The sequence below is a fragment of the Somniosus microcephalus genome, unplaced genomic scaffold (genome assembly GCF_052327205.1).
Source record: "Somniosus microcephalus isolate GS21.2 unplaced genomic scaffold, FLI_Smic_1.0 unresolved_chr1, whole genome shotgun sequence".
Classification (NCBI taxonomy): domain Eukaryota; kingdom Metazoa; phylum Chordata; class Chondrichthyes; order Squaliformes; family Somniosidae; genus Somniosus; species Somniosus microcephalus.
The window spans coordinates 66019385-66037318 of record NW_028225179.1 but is presented as its reverse complement, the minus strand read 5'-3'; the positions used below and the strand labels follow the sequence as shown (position 1 = coordinate 66037318).

Below are 17934 nucleotides of genomic sequence, written 5' to 3'. Positions count from 1 at the left end.
GTTTTTTAACCTTGCTTTGTGTGTTCACATGAAATATGTAAATACACTAGAACTTGAAGAAAGAATAAGATAACATTACTTCCTTCTACAACAATAGTCCTTAAATTTGCTCAATGAGTCTCTCAGGAGGCTCCACATGTCTTGAGGATTTTCTGATTGATTGTCCTTGAATCTGAGTTGTTGCCTCAGATGATTGGTTCTCAGCTGTGTGATCAGGTTGTTCAACAGTATCAGTCTCTTGACCTGCTGTGGCTGGTCCCATGAGAAGATCTCGACGATTTCTTCTCAGAACAGCACCCTCATCTGTCTGAATGGTGTATGATCTTGGTTGAACTTCACTCAGGACAGTTCCCTTCTGAGTCCATGTGTTTGTTTTGTTTTTCAACCTTACTTGGTCACCAGTGTGGAGTTCAGGTAGGTTTTGTGTTCCTCTGTCATAGTAGTACTTTTGCTTTTCTTTCTGTTCTTTGAATTTCCTCACTTTCTCCCCCTCTTTTGTTTTCAGGAGGTTCTCCGGGATGGGTAGGTTTGACCTTAGCCGACGTCCCATAAGGAGTTGGGCTGGTGACTTACCACACTCGAGCGGCGTTGTGCGGTATACAAGCATGCTCTGGTAGAAGTCAGTTCCACTGTCTTTTGCCTTGTACATCAGTCTTTTCACTGTCTGGACCAATTTTTCCACTAGTCCATTGGACTGTGGATAGTGAGGACTTGACGTTGTGTGGACAAAGTCCCACTCTTTGGCAAAGTGTCGGAAACTTGCATTGTAAAACTGGGGTCCGTTGTCTGTGAAGACCTCGCTTGCCACGCCATGTCTGGAGAATATGGCTTTCATACATGTTATCACAGCATCTGCAGTGGTGGTGTACAGTCTACAAACCTCTGGATACAGGGAGTAATAGTCTGTGACTACAAGATAGTCCTTCCCTTGACATACGAATAGGTCAGTGCCTACCTTCTGGTAAGGTCTGTCTGGTGCTGGGTGTGGCTTTGGTGGTTCTACCGGATTGCTTGCTCGATATTTCAGGCATATTGTGCAGTTTGACACCTCATTTGTCACATCTTGGTTGATTCGTGGCCAGTACATCATCTCTCGTGCTCTTTTCTTACACTTTTCAATTCCCAGATGTCCTCCATGGATCCTTTTTAGCATCTCTTTTCTCAGACTCTTTGGGATAACTATTTTACTTCCTTTGTAGATGATGTCTTCGACCACTGATAGTTCCGCCCTGCAGTTCCAGTACTCTGCTATGTCAGGTGAGCAGTCTTGCTTCATGTTGGGCCATCCATCCAAGATGCTTTTCCTCAGTCATCTCATTGTTTCATCTTTGTTTGTCTCAGTCTTTATGAGCTCCATTTTTGCATCTGCTATGGGCAGTGCACTTGTGATCATGTCCACGTAGGCGTTCACTTTTTCATCCATTGTGGTGTTTGCGGGCTCACTTGGGTCTACAGCTCTGGACAACGTGTCTGCTGTATACATCAGCTTACCCGGTGTGTACGCAACATTCAGTGTATAGCGTTGCAGCCTGATCATCATTCTTTGTATTCTAAGTGGACAGCTATTTAGTGGCTTTTGGAACAATGCAATCAAGGGCTTATGGTCAGTCTCTACACTGATTGCTTGTCCTGCCACAAACTGGTGAAATCTTTCACAGGCGTATGTGATGCTGAGCAGCTCCTTTTCTATTTGAGCAGATCGCGTCTCCGCGTCTGTCATTGAGCGCGATGCATATGCAATAGGTTGCCAGTAGTCATATTTTTGCAGAAGAACGGCACCGAGCCCACTCTGTGATGCACCTGATGATATCTTGATGGGTCTCGCTGGGTCATAAAACCTCAGAACTGGTTCCTCTGTGAGCAGTTTCTTTAGATCGCTCCATGACTTCTCATGCTCATGATTCCATTCCCATTCTATGTTCTTTTCAGTTAGTCTTCTCAGTGGCGCCATCTTTTCTGAGAGGTTGGATATGAATTTACCCATGTAGTTGATCATTCCATTAAGCCTCTGCACGTCCTTTTTGCATTGTGGCTTTGGCATATTCTCAATGGCGGACACCTTTCTGGGATCTGGTCTGACGCCCTCACCGCTAAGGATATCTCCCACGAATGTCAGTTCTGTCACCCCGAGCTGGCATTTCTCTCTATTCAGCTTCAGGTTTATTTTCCTTGTTGCTTCCAGCACTTTTTTCAGTCTCTCGTCATGCTCAGTTCTCGTGGTTCCCCACACTATGATGTCATCCATTGATGTATCAACTCTCTCCAGGTGCTCATAGATCATATGGATAGTCTTGTGATACACTTCAGGAGCTGAGGCAATGCCAAATGGTAACCTTAGGAATCTGTATCTGCCAAATGGACTGTTGAACGTGCACAGTGTTGAACTTGCTTCGTCCAGCTTCATCTGCCAAAATCCTGATGATGCATCTAACTTGCTGAAATATTTTGCATTTGCAAACTGTGCCATGATTTCCTCATGTGTAGGAAGCTTGAAGTGCTCGCTCTTTATTGCTCTGTTTAGATCTCTTGGATCCAGGCAAATTCTGAGCTTTCCATTCTTTTTGTCCACTACAACGAGGGAACTCACCCACTCAGTTGGCTCATCTGTCTTCTGAATCACGTTCAGGCTTTCCATCCTGTCCAACTCTGCCTTCAGTAGCTTTTGAAGAGCAAACGGAACTTTTCTGCATGGATGTATGACCGGTGTCATACTTTTATCTACTCTGATTGTGTGTTCTCCTGGAATGCAGCCTAGACCCTTAAATAGGTCTTTGTACTCTTTCATGAGTTCATCATAGACTGTCTCTCCTTCGCTTTCCACAATGAGGACTCTCTTTACCAGGTTCAGTCTCTCACAGGCTTTTAAACCTAATATGGCTTGCACCTCCTTTGGCACCACGATTAATGCTAACGTGTGCTCTCTGTCCTTGTGTGTCACTTTGACAATGCGTCTTCCTTTCACTGGTATTTCAGTACCTGAGTATCCTGTCACTTTCACTTTGATTCCATGTATCTTTGGTCTGGGTCTAATCTTCTTAAAATCAGTCTCTGATATCACATTAACTTGTGCTCCAGTATCCAATTTAAATGGAATGTGTATGTCATTCACTTTTAGTGTCAACATCTAGTGTCTTTCTTCTTTTTTGTTTTCAGACACAACATCTACATAGACCTCCTCTATGTCGCTTTCATCTACTGCATGGACCTTGCTTTGTTGCACTTAGTTCTTGCAGCAACGGGCATAATGGTTGTTTTTATTGCAACTATTGCATTTTTTACCATATGCTGGACACTTTTTTGGTGGATGCTGTGTACCGCATCAACTACATGACTTTTGATTGTCCCTTTCATTTTCGTTCGCTGGCCACGCCTCTTTTTTCACATTGGTGCTCATTTTATTAAACGGTTTGTATCCGTTCTTTCTCACTGCATCCACGTTGCAGCTATTGTCACTGAACAGCTCCTTTGCCTGCAACTTCACAGTCTCTGTAGCCCTACACAGTGCTGTGGCTTTTCCCAGGTCTAGATCTTGCTCTCTTAGCAGTCTTTCCCTTTGACCATTATCCGGAATACCACACACCAGTCTGTCTTTTATCAGCGAGTCTGTCAGTCCCCCAAATTCACACGATTTGCTTCTGTTTCTCAGTTCAGTCACATACTGATCAATAGTCTCACCCATTTTCTGTACACATGTGAAAAATCTGTGCCTCTCAAAGTCACGTTACGTTTAGGTATGCAGTAGGCCTCAAACTGTTCCATTATTTTATCTAGCTTCATTTTGTCTCCATCAGCAGCGAATCTGAAGTTATTATACACCTCCAGCGCTTCATCACCCACGACATGTAAGAACAGTGACGATTTCCTTTTATTACTTTTCTCGTCAGCTCCGATTGCTGATAAATACAACTCTACACATTGTTTGAATCTCCTCCAATTTTCAGCCACATTACCTGTCAACTGAAGCGTCGCCGGTGGGAGTAAACCTTCCATTTTTCACTTCGTTAGCTATTCTCTAATGGTAAGTAACGATGTTCTCTTTTGGCTTGCTAATCTGTGGAGAGCTGATTTACCTTCAGATTTTTCCTCTTCATCTCTTCAATGATGAGACATTTATGAAAGAGAATGTCTTTTAATCTAAAGCTTGTTCAACTCTTTATACAGCATTTACAGGAGACATCATGCTAGTGATGCATCTAGAACGAAACTGAAACTCAACTAAACTAAACTGCCTCGCTTGCCTCTGTCACATGCCCTCTGCTGGTCAGGCACAAGCAATCAATACATGCAATTATGCTGGTAAGGCATGATAATCAAACAGGCAAATAACATCACTATTTGCTGATATCATTACAATGTAGTTTCAGACAACCCAGCTCCTTGCTTCCGGAGTCTGTATCACTTTTCTGTTCGTCTGAACTACTCTCCGTCACCTTATGTAGCTTCTTGTACTTTTCCTATGGAGATTTCTTGCTGCTGGTTTTCTTTCCCGACATGCAGACTCTTGCTATGTGTCCTACTTTTCCACACTGTCTGCACACTTTGGGGCAGTAATTCCTCCCCAAACGCGTGAGTACGGAAGGGGTACTCACGCGTCTGGCCGGAGGAAATGCCGGTTTTCAGCATTCACAGCGCATGCGCTGAAAACCGGCATTTCCTCTCCTCTAACCCAAGAGGTGAAGAGGCTAGCTCGTGCGCTGTAGGGGGCAGCGCATGCATCTTGGATTTCCTCTGTTTTGGGGGATTTGCGCATGTGTAAAGGCCTCCGGTCTTTACGCTTGTAAAAAGCACACGTAAATATTTATTTTTACAGGTAAGTGGTGTTTTAGTGCAATTTAGAATTTTTTTTCCCCACAGGTTTATTATTTTAAAGAATCTACAATAAGGTAAGTTTAGTTTAAGACCCTTTTTATTAAACATTTATTTTTTTCAAAAAAAAAAATTTTTTTAATTATTTTTTTTAACTTATTTATACTTAATTTAATGATTGGGATGTTTTTTTAAATTTTATTTAAAGTTTAAGTAGTGTTTTGGGGTGCAGTACTTCTCATGAGTTTGACAGTTCTTACTCTCAAACTTATGAATGAAGTTTCCCCTCCCCTGATTGGCTGAACAGTGCTCACCTGATCCCAGCCGGCACATCGCACTAACTACGCCGCTGGGTCAGGTTAGCACAGCGCGCCGACATCAGAACTGGGCCACTGACAGGAAATCCACTGCGGGCCAGGTTTCAGATGTCGGCGCGCCGGGTAAGTGCACATCGGGGGCTTGATCGCGCGGCAAGCCCCCGACACCAAGTTCTGGGCCATTGTCCTTGAACCAGCAATCATTATGGTCGTGTGTTGTTCTGCCGCAGCGATAGCACTTCACTGTTCCGTATGACATTTCATTTGTGCCATATTCTTGCGGTCTCCGTTGTATCTCTGCAGCGCCCCGTGCGGCTGCTTCGTATGATACTGCCATGCTGAAAGCCTTGTCCAGCGTAAGATCCTTTTCTGATAGAAGCCGTTTCTGGGTTCCTTCACTTTGAAGCCCACACACAAACTTATCCCTTAAAGTATCTGCTAGTCCCGTTCCAAACTGGCATTGTTTCGATAGCTTGCGCTGTTCTGTTAAATACTCAGCATTACTTTCATCTTTATGCTGGTTCCTTTTGTGAAACTTAAATCTTTCTGCTATCAGCAGCGGTGTGGGTTTTAAGTGGTCCAGTAGGATTGACACTATGTTTCCAAAATCCTTTCCCACTGGCTTCTCTGGGGTTACTAGGTTTCGCAGTAAGCCATATGTTTTTGCACCCATTGAATTCAACAATACCAGCGCTTTCCTCTCATCTGGCACTTCATTCACCTTGCAGTACACTTCTATGCATTCGACATATGTCGTCCAATCTTCGACTTCATTGTCGAACGCTGTGATACTGCCACTCTTCGGCATCCCTGGGTGTGGTTAGACTGGCTCAAAATGGCGTTTTCCCGCACTCTCCCTTCTTCTCCGCTGCGGCTCAAAATGGCGTTTTCCCGCGCTCTCCCTTCTTCTCCGCTGCGGCTCAAAATGGCGTTTTCCCGCGCTCTCCCTTCTTCTCCGCTGCGGCTCAAAATGGCGTTTTCCCGCGCTCTCCCTTCTTCTCCGCTGTGGCTCAAAATGGCGTTTCCCGCACTCTCCCTTCTTCTCCGCTGCGGCTGCTCGGCCCTTGAACACCGGCTGCGCTCTGCGAGTTTCCCTTTTCTTCCCCGCTGACGCTGCTCGACCCTTGAACACCGGCTGTGCTCTGCACATTTTCCTTCGCGCCTCTCTCTCTTCTCCCATCGATGCCGCTCGGTCCTGAACACCGGCTGCGCCCTATTCGCTCTACCCTCTCTGTTCTCCCGTCGACGCTGCTCGGTCTTGAACACCGGCTGCGCCCTGTGCGCTCTACCCTCTCTCTTATCCCGTTGACGCCGCTCGGTCCTGAACACCGGCTGCGCCCTGTGCGCTCTATCCTCTCTGTTCTCCCGTCGATGCTGCTCGGCCTTTTCTGTGCCGTCGGTCGGCTCTAGCCGCCGCTGTCCGGGGAGGGTCTGCACCGTACCTGTTGCCAGCCCGTTTTGCTGGACCACCGTGACTGGAGAACCAAGCCCAGCTCTCAACAGCCTCCCCTGCGATGCTCAAGTCTCCGCTGGATGGTCGACGCCCGTGCTTCTGGACTCGGCCTTCTTCTTTCACTGTTCTCCAGGAGCGAATCCCTGGGGGGTGATGCAGAGTTGCAGGTAGGTTTGAATCTTCTCGTTGCCAATGTTAGATCCGTGTATTTTGATGTTGTGTGTCCTTCAATAACTAGACAAGAGACTGCAGGGAACACTCAACAGGTTTTTACTGGATGAGAGTTACTCTAAAACTAAACGTACAGATCCCTACTCAGGGTTTATATACAGGTGTGGTCACTGCCGGTACTACAGTATACAGGAGCTGTAAAAAGTAGTTGTCCCCTTAAAGGTACATACACTACAGCCCTGGCTAGGCTTTTCATTGTTACCCCTCCCAGATGACCCTCATGAAGCTCATTGAGCACTCTATCCCTTAACGTGGGTGGAATTACCACTCGGGATCCACACATCAAGGTCCCCCGGCACACTGACAGCTGTTCTCTCCTTGTCGAGAATGCTGGCAACAGTGAGTCGCCATGTGCTGGCCATCCCTTCACCGTCAAATCATATACCCGAGACAATGTCGGGTCATTTCGGGTTTCCTTTTCGATACAAGTGTTAGTTACCGGTAGGTGTTCAACTATAGTTGAATGGAATATTTCGACAGGGTCCACTGCTGGTGCTTCCTCTGCAGTAGGCAGTGGCAGGTATGATAGCCCATCAGCATTTCCATGCTGTTTCGTGCCCTTATACTCAATCTCATAGTGGTGCGCCCCTAGAAAAAGTGACCATCTTTGTAGTCGTTGCGCAGTCATCACCGGAACGCCCTTCTTCAGATTAAAAATGGAGACAAGAGGCTGGTGATCAGTCAGCAAGGTGAATTTCTGCCCGTGCAGATAGTGATTGAACTTTTTCACTCCCCACACTAGGCTGAGGGCCTCCCTGTCGATCTGGGCGTAGTTACGCTCGGCTGAGATTAGTGATCGTGACGCAAAGGCTATTGGCCTCTCTGAGCCGTCCGAGAATTTGTGCGACAGCACCGCTCCAATGCCGTAGGGTGACGCATCACATGCCAACCGAATTGGTAATGCTGGGTTGTAATGGGCCAATACCTCTTTGGATGTGATTAGTGTTTTGCTCTTCTGGAAAGCTCGTCTACATTCGTCACTCCACTTCCATGGCACTCCAGTTTGCAGTAGGGTGTTCAGTGGGTGTAGTATTGTAGACAAATTTGGCAAGAACTTATGGTAGTAGTTTACCAGCCCGAGGAACGACCTCAGTTGTGACACATTTTCCGGTGCTGGAGCCTTGACGACTGCCTCAATCTTCTCTGGGGACTTATGTAACCCCTCTTTATCGATAACGTGGCCACAATACGAGATCTGTTTTCTAAAAAACTCGCATTTGGGGCGGTTAGCTCGGAGCCCATATTCCTGCAATCTAGTGAGCACCTGCTCCAGGTTGGCAAGGTGATCACTGTCATTTTCGCCCGTGACCAGGATGTCGTACAAATAACACTGGGTCCCTGGGATCCCTTGCAGGTCTTGTTCCATTGCCCTTTGCCAAATAGCCGGAGCTGATGCTACCCCGAACACCAGCCGGTTGTATTGGCAGAGACCTTTATGAGTGTTGATCGTGAGGTACTGTTTCGAGGCTTCTTCTACCTCCATTTGCATGTACGCCTGGGCCAGATCAATCTTTGTGAAGCGTTTCCCTCCAGATAGCGAGGCAAAAATGTTTCTATGTAACTACGCAGTTTTAACTTACTGACAGCCCGCTCACTAATGAAGCTGTCAGAGCTGCATGATTCGATTAGTGCACTCAAAATGTGTCCATTTACTGATACCTTCGTGGTTGCATGGGAGAGAATTTGGGGGAAAACTGCTGTGATGGGAGGAGGAGCAGTTTTACCCCTGACAGCTGTAACCTTAGTTTTGGTTCTTGAGGGAGGAGCAGTTATATAGATAGCAGCTGTAACCTTAGTAGTGGCTCTTGGGAGGAGCAGTATTATAGATAGTAGCTGCAAAGCCAGCAGGGGCTCTCGACCAGTATACCTTAGAAAAGTGGCCTTTCTTACTAACAGAGGCTCTTGACTGGCATACCTTAGAAAAGTGACCTTTCTTGCTGCAATGACTGCAGGTTGCGTTACGAGCAGGACAAAATTTCCTATAGTGGAATGCACCTCCACAGAAGAAACACTTCCTTCCAGATTGCCAAGATGCTGCTAGGGCAGAGTCATCATCAGTGAAGGCTTCTAGGGTAGGGTTATCTTCAGCTAGGTTAGCATCATCATCATTGAGGGCTTCCGCCCGAGGCCTATTGAAGGAGTCACTAAAAGTGATAGCAGCAGCCCGTGCATGTGGTAAAAGAAGGTATCTGCATTCCTCTTTGCTAAGTCCAGAGAACATGCCTGGTCATAGGCAGCCTGTAACTCAAGGGTTTTATTTTCCAACAGACGCTGGCGTATGAAAGGAGATGCAATTCCGTTAATAAAGGAATCACGAATTAACTCCTCCTGGTACTGCTCAGCTGTGACAGCTTTAAGATTACAATCCTTGCTGAGCCTGCAAAGCTCTTCAAGGAATTTGTCAAGTGATTCCCTGGGTTGTTGTCGAGTTGTGGCCAGTAGATGCCGAGCAAAAATTTTGTTTGGAGCCTTAACATATAGTCGCTGTAATATTAGGGTAGCGCAGTCATAGTCTACACAGTCTTCGATATAGTCAAACACATGAGGAGATACATAATTGGCAAGTATCTCTAATTTATCAGGAACATTCTCACCACACACCCTGAGGAAGTTGCTAAAGGTACGATACCAGTGTTTCCATACTTTAGCAGTTGTAGGTGAATTCGGGTCCAGGTCAAGACGGGCAGGTCTAAGTAATTTGTCCATGATGGATTGATTACTACATCGGAGTCCCCTTCTACAGCTAAAATCGTAGCTGGCTGTTCCCAAAATCACTCAAGAGCGTGGAGTCGATATCAAGTTGATTAAATTGACGTAAGAAAACTCACTACGCACTTGGTTTGAGTATAAAATGTAATGTATATACCTTTAAGGGGGGAACTACTTTTTACAGCTCATGTATACTGTAGTACCGGCAGTGACCACACCTGTATATAGCACTGAGTAGTAATTTGTACAGGCAGTTCCACTGTGAGCCACGTTGAGTAAACACCTGTTGTACCGTTCTCCTGCAGTCTGTGTCTTATTATACACGGACACAACATTGGCGACGAGGGAAGTTCGAACCTACCTGCAACTCTGCATCACCTCCCGGGGATTCGTTCCTGGAGATCAGTGGATTGGAGGTCAAGGCCGGAGACTCGGGCGTCAACCATGGGCAACCGCCCAGTCATCCAGCAGAGACTCGAGAATTGCGGGGGAGGCTGTCGAGAACCAGGCTTGGCTTTCCAGTCGAGGTGGTCCAGTGAAACGGGCTGGCAACAGGTAGTGCACAGACCCTTCCCGGACAGCGGCGGGCTAGAGCCTGACCGAGCGGCACAGCAAAGGGCCGAGCAGCGTCGACGGGGGAGAGAGAGAGAGGGCAGAGCGCACAGGGCGCAGCCAGTGTTCAGGGGCCGAGCAGCGTCGAGGAGAGGGAGAGAGAGACGCGCAGAAACCCGCGAGGCGCCGCCATTGCCACGAGGACCGCCGAGAGTGGCGTTGGCAGCAGCACAGGAGAAGCGCGCGAAACCTACAGGGCGCCGCCATTGCCACGAGAACCACCAGGAGCGGCGTTGGCAGCAGCGTGGGAGGAAGGAAAGCGTGGGAGACGCCATTTTAAGCCATTGGGAGATGCCATTTTAAACCACACCCAAAATGCCAAAGAGTGGCAGTATCACCGCATTTGACAATGAAGTCGAAGATTGGACTACATATGTCGAACAAATAGAGATATACTGCAAGGCAAATGAGGTGTCAGATGACAAGAAAGCGTCGGTATTGTTAAATTTAATGGGTGCAAAGACGTATGGTTTATTACGAAATCTAGTAACCCCAACAAAGCCAGTGGAAAAGAGTTTTGAAGACATAGTAACGATACTACAGGAACATTTAAACCCCACACTGCTGCTGATAGCAGAAAGATTCAAGTTTCACAAGCGGAACCAGCATAAGGATGAAAGCAATGCTGATTATTTAACAGAACTGCGCAAACTATCGAAACACTGCCAGTTTGGAGCGGGACTGGCAGATACCTTAAGGGACAAGTTAGTGTGTGGGCTTCAAAGTGAAGGAACCCAGAAACGGCTTTTAGCTGAAAAGGACCTTACGCTGGAAAAGGCTTTCAGCATTGCGGCATCATATGAAGCAGCAGCACGGGGCGCTGCAGAGATACAACAGAGACCGCAAGAATATGGCACAAATGAAATGTCATATGGAACAGAGAAGTGCTATCGCTGCGGCAGAACAACACACGACCAGAATGATTGCTGGTTCAAAGACAAAGTGTGCAGACAGTGTGGAAAAGTAGGACACATAGCACGAGTCTGCAGGTCAGGAAAGAAAACCAGCAATAAGAAACCTACCAAAGGAAAGCACAAGAAGGTACATAAGATGACGGAGAATAGTTCAGACGAACAAAAGAGTGATAACGACTCCGAAAGCAGGTAACTGAGTTGTCTGAAACTACATAATGTGATCACAACGGAAGATCACCGAACCATTTGGGTCACTCTCAAGATAGCAGGAGTCCAGGTAAAGTGTAGCCAATCCTGAGGGAGTGCCGCACAGTCGGAGGGGCAGAACTGAGTAAGCACTGCACTGTCAGACAGGCAGAACTGAGGGTGAACTGTATTTTCAGAGGGGCAGTAAAGAGGGTGCGTCACACTGTTGGAGGGGCAGTACTGAGGGAGCGCTGCATTGTCGGAAGGCAGCACTGTTGGACAGGTATTACTGAGGGAGTGCTGCAATGTCAGACGGGCAGTACTGAGGGAGCACCGCACTATCTTAAAGGAAGTACTGAGGGTGCGTTGGACTGTCGGAAGGGCAGTACAAGAGCCGCATTGTCGGAGAGGCAGTACCGAGGGAGTGCTGCACTGTCGGAGGGGCAATACTGATGGAACGCCACACTATCGGAGGGGCAGTTCTGAGGGAGCGCCATACTACCGGAGGGGCAGTACTGAGGGGACGCTGCACTGTCGGTGTAGCCAATCCTGAGGGAGTGCCGCACAGTTGGAGTGGCAGTACTGAGGGAGCGCAGCACTGTCGGCGGCGCAGTACTGAGGGAGCGCCACAATGTCGGATGGGCAATACTGTGGGAGCGCTGCACTGTCGGAAGGGCAGTACTGAGGGAGCGCTGCATTGTCGGAAGGCAGTACTGGGGGAGTGCTGCACAGTTGGAGGGGCAGTACTGACGGAACGCCGCACTATCGGAGGGGCAATACTCAGGGAGCGCCGCATTGTCGGAAGGCAGTACTGAGGGAGTGCTGCACAGTCGGGGGGGCAGTACTGTGTTGTCGGAAGGCAGTACTGAGTGAGCGCTGCACTGTTGGAGGGGCATTACAGAGGGAGGGCTGCAATGTCAGAGGGGCAGTATTGAGGGAGCGCCTCACTGTCGGAGGGGTATTACTGAGGGTGAGCTGCACTGTCTGAGGGGCAGTAATGAGGGTGCGCTGCACTGTCGGAGGAGCAATACAGAGGGAGCGCTGCACTGTCGGAAGGCCAGTACTGAGGGAGCGCCACTCTGTCGGTGGGGCAATCCTGAGGGAGTGCTGCAATGTCAGAGGGGCAGCACTGACGGAATGCCGCACTATTGGATGGGCAGTACCGAGGGAGCGCAGCACTGTCGGAGGGGCAGAACTGAGTAAGCGCTGCACTGTCGGACGGGCAGAACTGAGGGTGACTAGCATTTTCAGAGGGGCAGTACAGAGGGAGCGACGCACAGTCAGAGGTGCAGTCTGAGAGAGCGCCGCACTATCGGAGGAGCAGTACTCAGGGAGCGCCGCATTATCGGAAGGCAGTACTGAGGGAGCGTTGCACTGTTGGAGGGGCATTACAGATGAAGTGCTGCAATGTCGGAGGGGTATTGCTGAGGGTGAGCTGCACTGTCTGAGGGGCAGTAATGAGGGTGCGCCGCACTGTCGGAGGAGCAATACAGAGGGAGCGCTGCACTGTCGGAAGGCCAGTACTCAGGGAGCACCGCACTGTCGGTGGGGCAATCCTGAGGGAGTGCTGCACTGTCGGAGGGTCAGTACTGACGGAATGCCACACTATTGGAGGGACAGTACCGAGGGAGCGCAGTACTGTCAGAGGGACAGAACTGAGTAAGCGCTGCACTGTCGGATGGGCAGAACTGAGGGTGACTAGCATTTTCAGAGGGGCAGTACAGAGGAAACGACGCACAGTCGGAGGTGCAGTCTGAGAGAGCGCTGCAGTGTTGGAGTGGCAGTACTGATGGAGTGCTGCACTGTCAGAGCGGCAGAACTGAGGGTGAGCTGCACTGCCACTGTGGCAGTACTGAGGGAGCACTGCACCATCGGAGGGGCAGTACCGAGTGAGAGCTGAAGTGTCGTAGGGGCAATACTGAGGGAGCGCTGCACTGTCGGAGGGGCAGTACTGAGGGAGGGCCAAACTGTAAGAAGGGCTGCACTGAGGAAGTGCCGGATTCTCGGAGGGGCATTACTGTGTGAATGCTGCAATGTCGGAGGGGCTGTATTAAGGGAGCGCCGCACTATCGGAGGGGTGGTACTGAGGTTGTGCTGCAATGTCGGAGTGGCAGCATTGAGGGAGCGCTGCACAGTCAGATGGGTAGTACATAAGGAGCACAGCACTGTCAGAGGGGCAGCACTGAGGAAGCACTGCATTGTCAGAGGGGCAGTCCTCAGGGAGTGCCGCACTTTCGGAGGGGCAGTACTGAGGGAGTGCCACACTGTTGGAGGGGCAGTACTGAGGGAGTGCCAGAATGTCAGAGGGGCAGCACTGAGGGAGCGCTGCAATGTCAGAAGGGCAGTACTAAGGGAGCGTTGCACTGTTGGACGGGCAGTACTGAGGGAGCGCTGCAATGTCGGAGGGGCAGTACTGAGGGTGCGCTGCACTGTCCGAAGGGCAGTTCTGAGGGAGCGCTGCACTGTCGGAGGGACAGTACTGGGGGAGTGCCGCAGTGTTGGAGAGGCAGTACTGAGGGAGCGCCGCAATGTCAGAGGGGCAGTACTGAGGGAGCGCTGCAATGTCGGATGGGCAGTACTAAGCGAGCGTTGCAATGTTGGATGGGCAGTACTGAGGGAGCGCTGCAATGTCGGAGGGGCAGAACTGAGGGAGCACTGCACTGTAAGAGAGGCAGTACTGAGGGTGCGCTGCACTGTCCGAAGGGCAGTTCTGAGGGAGCGCTGCACTGTCGGAGCGGCAGTACTGAGGGAGTGCCGCACTGTCGGAGGGACAGTACTGAGGGAGTGCCGCAGTGTCGGAGGGGCAGTACTGAGTGAGCACTGCAATGTCCGAGAGGCAGTACTGAGAGAGCGGGGCAGTGTCGGAGGGGCAGTACTGAGGGCTGCACTTTCGGAGGGGCAGTACTGAGGGTCTGCTGCACTCTCAGAGGGGCAGTACTGAGGGCTGCAGTGTCAGAGGGGCAGTACTGAGGGCCACACTTTTGGAGGGGCAGTACTGAGGGAGTGCTGCACTGTCGGAGGGGCAGTACTGAGAGAGCGCTGCACTGTTGGAGGCGCAGTACTAAGGGAGCGCTGCACTGTCCGAGGGGCAGTACTGAGGGAGCGCCGCAGTGTTGGAGGGGCAGTACTGAGGGAGCACTGTACTGTCAGAGGAGCATTACTGACAGAGCGCCGCACTGTGGGAAGGTCAGTACTGAGTGAGCGCTGAACTGTCAGAGGGGCAGTACTGAGAGTCACACTTTCGGAGGGGCAGTACTGAGGGCCACACTTTCAGAGGGGCAGTACTGAGGGAGCGCTGCACTGTCGGAGGGGCAGTACTGAGGGAGCGCTGCACTGTCGGAGGGGCGGTACTGAGGGAGCGCTGCACTGTCGGAGCGGCAGTACTGAGGGAGCGCCGCAGTGTCGGAGGGGCAGTACTGAGTGAGCGCTGCAATGTCGGAGGGGTAGAACGGAGGGAGTGCTGCACTGTTGCAGGGACTGTATTGAGGGAGCGCTGCACTGTCCGAGAGGCAGTACTGAGGGAGCGGGGCAGTGTCGGAGGGGCAGTACTGAGGGAGCGCTGCACTGTCAGAGGGGCAGTACTGAGGGTCTGCCGCACTCTCAGCGGGGCAGTACTGAGGGCTGCAGTGTCAGAGGGGCAGTACTGAGGGCCACACTTTTGGAGGGGCAGTACTGATGGAGTGCTGCAATGCCGGAGGGGCAGAACTGAGGGAGTGCTGCACTGTCGGAGGGGCAGTACTGAGAGAGCGCTGCACTGTTGGAGGCGCAGTACTGAGGGAGCGCTGCACTGTCCGAGGGGCAGTACTGCGGGAGCACCGCATTGTTAGAGGGGCAGCACTGAGGGAGCGCCGCAGTGTTGGAGGGGCAGTACTGAGGGAGCACTGCACTGTCGGAGGAGCATTACAGACAGAGCGCCGCACTGTGGGAGGGTCAGTACTGAGGGCCACACTTTCGGAGGGGCAGTACTGAGGGAGTGCCGCACTGTCGGAGGGGCAGTACTGAGGGAGCGCCGCAATGTCAGAGGGCAGTACTGAGGGAGCGCTGCAATGTCAGATGGGCAGTACTAAGGGAACGTTGCAATGTTGGATGGGCAGTACTGAGGGAGCGCTGCAATGTCGGAGGGGCAGAACTGAGGGAGCGCTGCACTGTAAGAGGGGCAGTACTGAGGGTGCGCTGCACTGTCCGAAGGGCAGTTCTGACGGAGCGCTGCACTGTCGGAGCGGCAGTACTGAGGGAGTGCCGCACTGTCGGAGGGACAGTACTGAGGGAGCGCCGTACTGTTTGATGGGACAGTGTAGAGGGAGCTTTACTCTGTATCTAACCCGTGCTGTACCCGCCCTGTGAGTGTTTGATTGGGACAGTGTAGAGGGAGCTTTACTCTGTATCTAACCCGTGCTGTACCTGCCCTGTGAGTGTTTGATTGGGACAGTGTAGAGGGAGCTTTACTCTGTATCTAACCTGTGCTGAACATGCCCTGGGGGTGTTTGATGGGACAGTGTAGATGGAGCTTTACTCTGTATCTAACCCATGCTGCACCTGCCCTGGGAGTGTTTGATTGGGACAGTTTAGAGGGAGCTTTACTCTGTATCTAACCCATGCTGCACCTGCCCTGGGATTGTTAGATGGGACAGTGTAGAGGGAGCTTTACTCTGTATCTAACCCACGCTGTACCTCCCCTGGGAGTGTTTGACGGGACAGTGTAGAGGGAGATTTACTCTGTATCTAATCCATGTTGTACCTGCCATGGGAGTGTTTGATGGGACCGTGTAGAGGGAGCTTTACTCTGTATCTAACCCATGCTGCACCTGCCCTGGGAGTGTTTGATTGGGACAGTGTAGAGGGAGCTTTACTCTGTATCTAACCCATGCTGTACCTGCCCTGGGATTGTTTGATGGGACAGTCTAGAGGGGGCTTTACTCTGTATCTACCGTGTGCTGTACCTGCCCTGGAAGTGTTTGATGGGACAGTGTAGAGGGAGCTTTACTCTGTATCTAACCCACGCTGTACCTGCCCTGGGAGTGTTTGATGGGATAGTGTAGAGGGATCTTTACTCTGTATCTAACTCGTGTGTACCTGCCCTGGGAGTGTTTGATGGGATAGTGTAGAGGGAGCTTTACTCTGTATCTAACCCATGCTGTACCTCCCCTGGGAGTGTTCGACGGGACAGTGTTGAGGGAGCTTTACTCTGTAGCTAAGCCATGCTGTACCTGCTGTGATGAAATATTCCATTCATCACTCATCAGTATTTCTCTGCCTGTGGCTGTGGTTGGTTTCAGTTTCATTTCCATTGTATTGTACTGTGTGTAGGGCTCTGCCCATACCTGGCTCCTATGTAAGCTGGCCCAGCCTGCAGCACATCCAGTACGGCAGACCTCTGGATGGAAGATACATTCTCCTCTGTGTGTTACCTTCTAAGTCAATAAAAGCCTTGTTTTGTTTCGCTAACATCGAGTCTCGGATTTATTGAGGCACATCACCTGCCCTGGGAGTGTTTGATGGGACAGTGTAGAGGGAGCTTTACTCTGTATCTAACCCGTGCTGTACCTGCCCTGGGAGTGTTTGATGGGACAGTGTAGAGGGAGCTTTACTCTGTATCTAACTCGTGTGTACCTGCCCTGGGAGTGTTTGACGGGACAGTGTAGAGGGATCTTTACTCTGTATCTAACCCGTTCTGTACCTGCCCTGGGAGTGTTTGATGGGACAGTGTAGAGTGATCTTTACTGAAGTGTTCTTGGCGTCTCTCTTGCAGATACTGTGGGCTTGTGACGGGCCGATGCACCTACAGAGTGATTGCCGTGCTGTGGGTCCTCTCGCTGGTCATCGGACTGATTCCGCTGTTTGGCTGGAATCTGGAGAAGAGCGCTCTGAGAGTCTGCAACGGGATGGGCAACAGGAGCCTGACGGCGGGGGCGGAGGCGCCCTTGGGGAACCGGAGCGGCCGCTGCGATTTGGTGGAGTGCCTCTTCGAGCAGGTGGTGGACCTGACCTACATGGTCTACTTCAACTTCGTGGCCTGCGTGCTGCTGCCTCTGGTCGCCATGCTGGCCGTCTATGCCAAGATCTTCGCTGTCACCCGGCGCCAGCTGCGCAGCCTGCGGCCGGTGGGCGGGAGCCGCACTGTGCTGCAGGGGGAGCTCCACGCTGCCCAGGCCCTGCTTCTGGTGGTGGGCCTCTTCGCCCTGTGCTGGCTGCCCCTCCACACCCTCAACGCGCTGGCCATCTTCTGCCCTGCTTGCAGGCACCCGTCGCTCTGGCTCATGGACCTGGCCATCGTCCTCTCGCACGCCAACTCCGCCGTCAACCCCATCATCTACGCCTACCGGCTGCGGGAGTTTAGGAGGACCTTCCTGGGCTTGGCCCGGGGGAACTTCCGTCCAGGCCAGGAGAGCCCGACCTTTGACCCCCGCGGGCCCAAGGACGCGCCGTCAATTCCGCTGGTCGCCCGATGACCGCGGATCTCCCGTCGGCTGGGAGAGCGAGGCCCCCTCCACCAGGATCCCCTTCTAGATCCTGCCTCAGATGCAACGGACCATAGGATCCATGCCTAAGCTCAAGCCAGGAGGTTCTCCGAAGGTGCGGCAGGAAGGAAGTTCACCTCTCTTGAGGACCGTGGCGTGAAAGTTGAGAGGTCAATCCTCGCAGGTCAAGCAGCGGGCGCTCTGGGTCAACTTCAGCCCAATTCAACGTCAGGATTTGTAGCCAACAG

General features: G+C 51.1%; 1 protein-coding gene across 1 annotated transcript in view; it reads left to right on the top strand.

Moving 5' to 3' along the window:
- Window positions 1-17677, top strand: part of LOC147095449 (adenosine receptor A2b-like) — a 34620-nt gene extending 16943 nt beyond the window's left edge. The window contains exon 2 of the mRNA XM_085974594.1: window positions 16978-17677. Within this exon, the coding sequence (XP_085830720.1) occupies window positions 16978-17677 (700 nt within the window). The remainder of the gene's footprint in view (window positions 1-16977) is intronic.
- The last annotated feature ends 257 nt before the right edge of the window (window positions 17678-17934 follow it).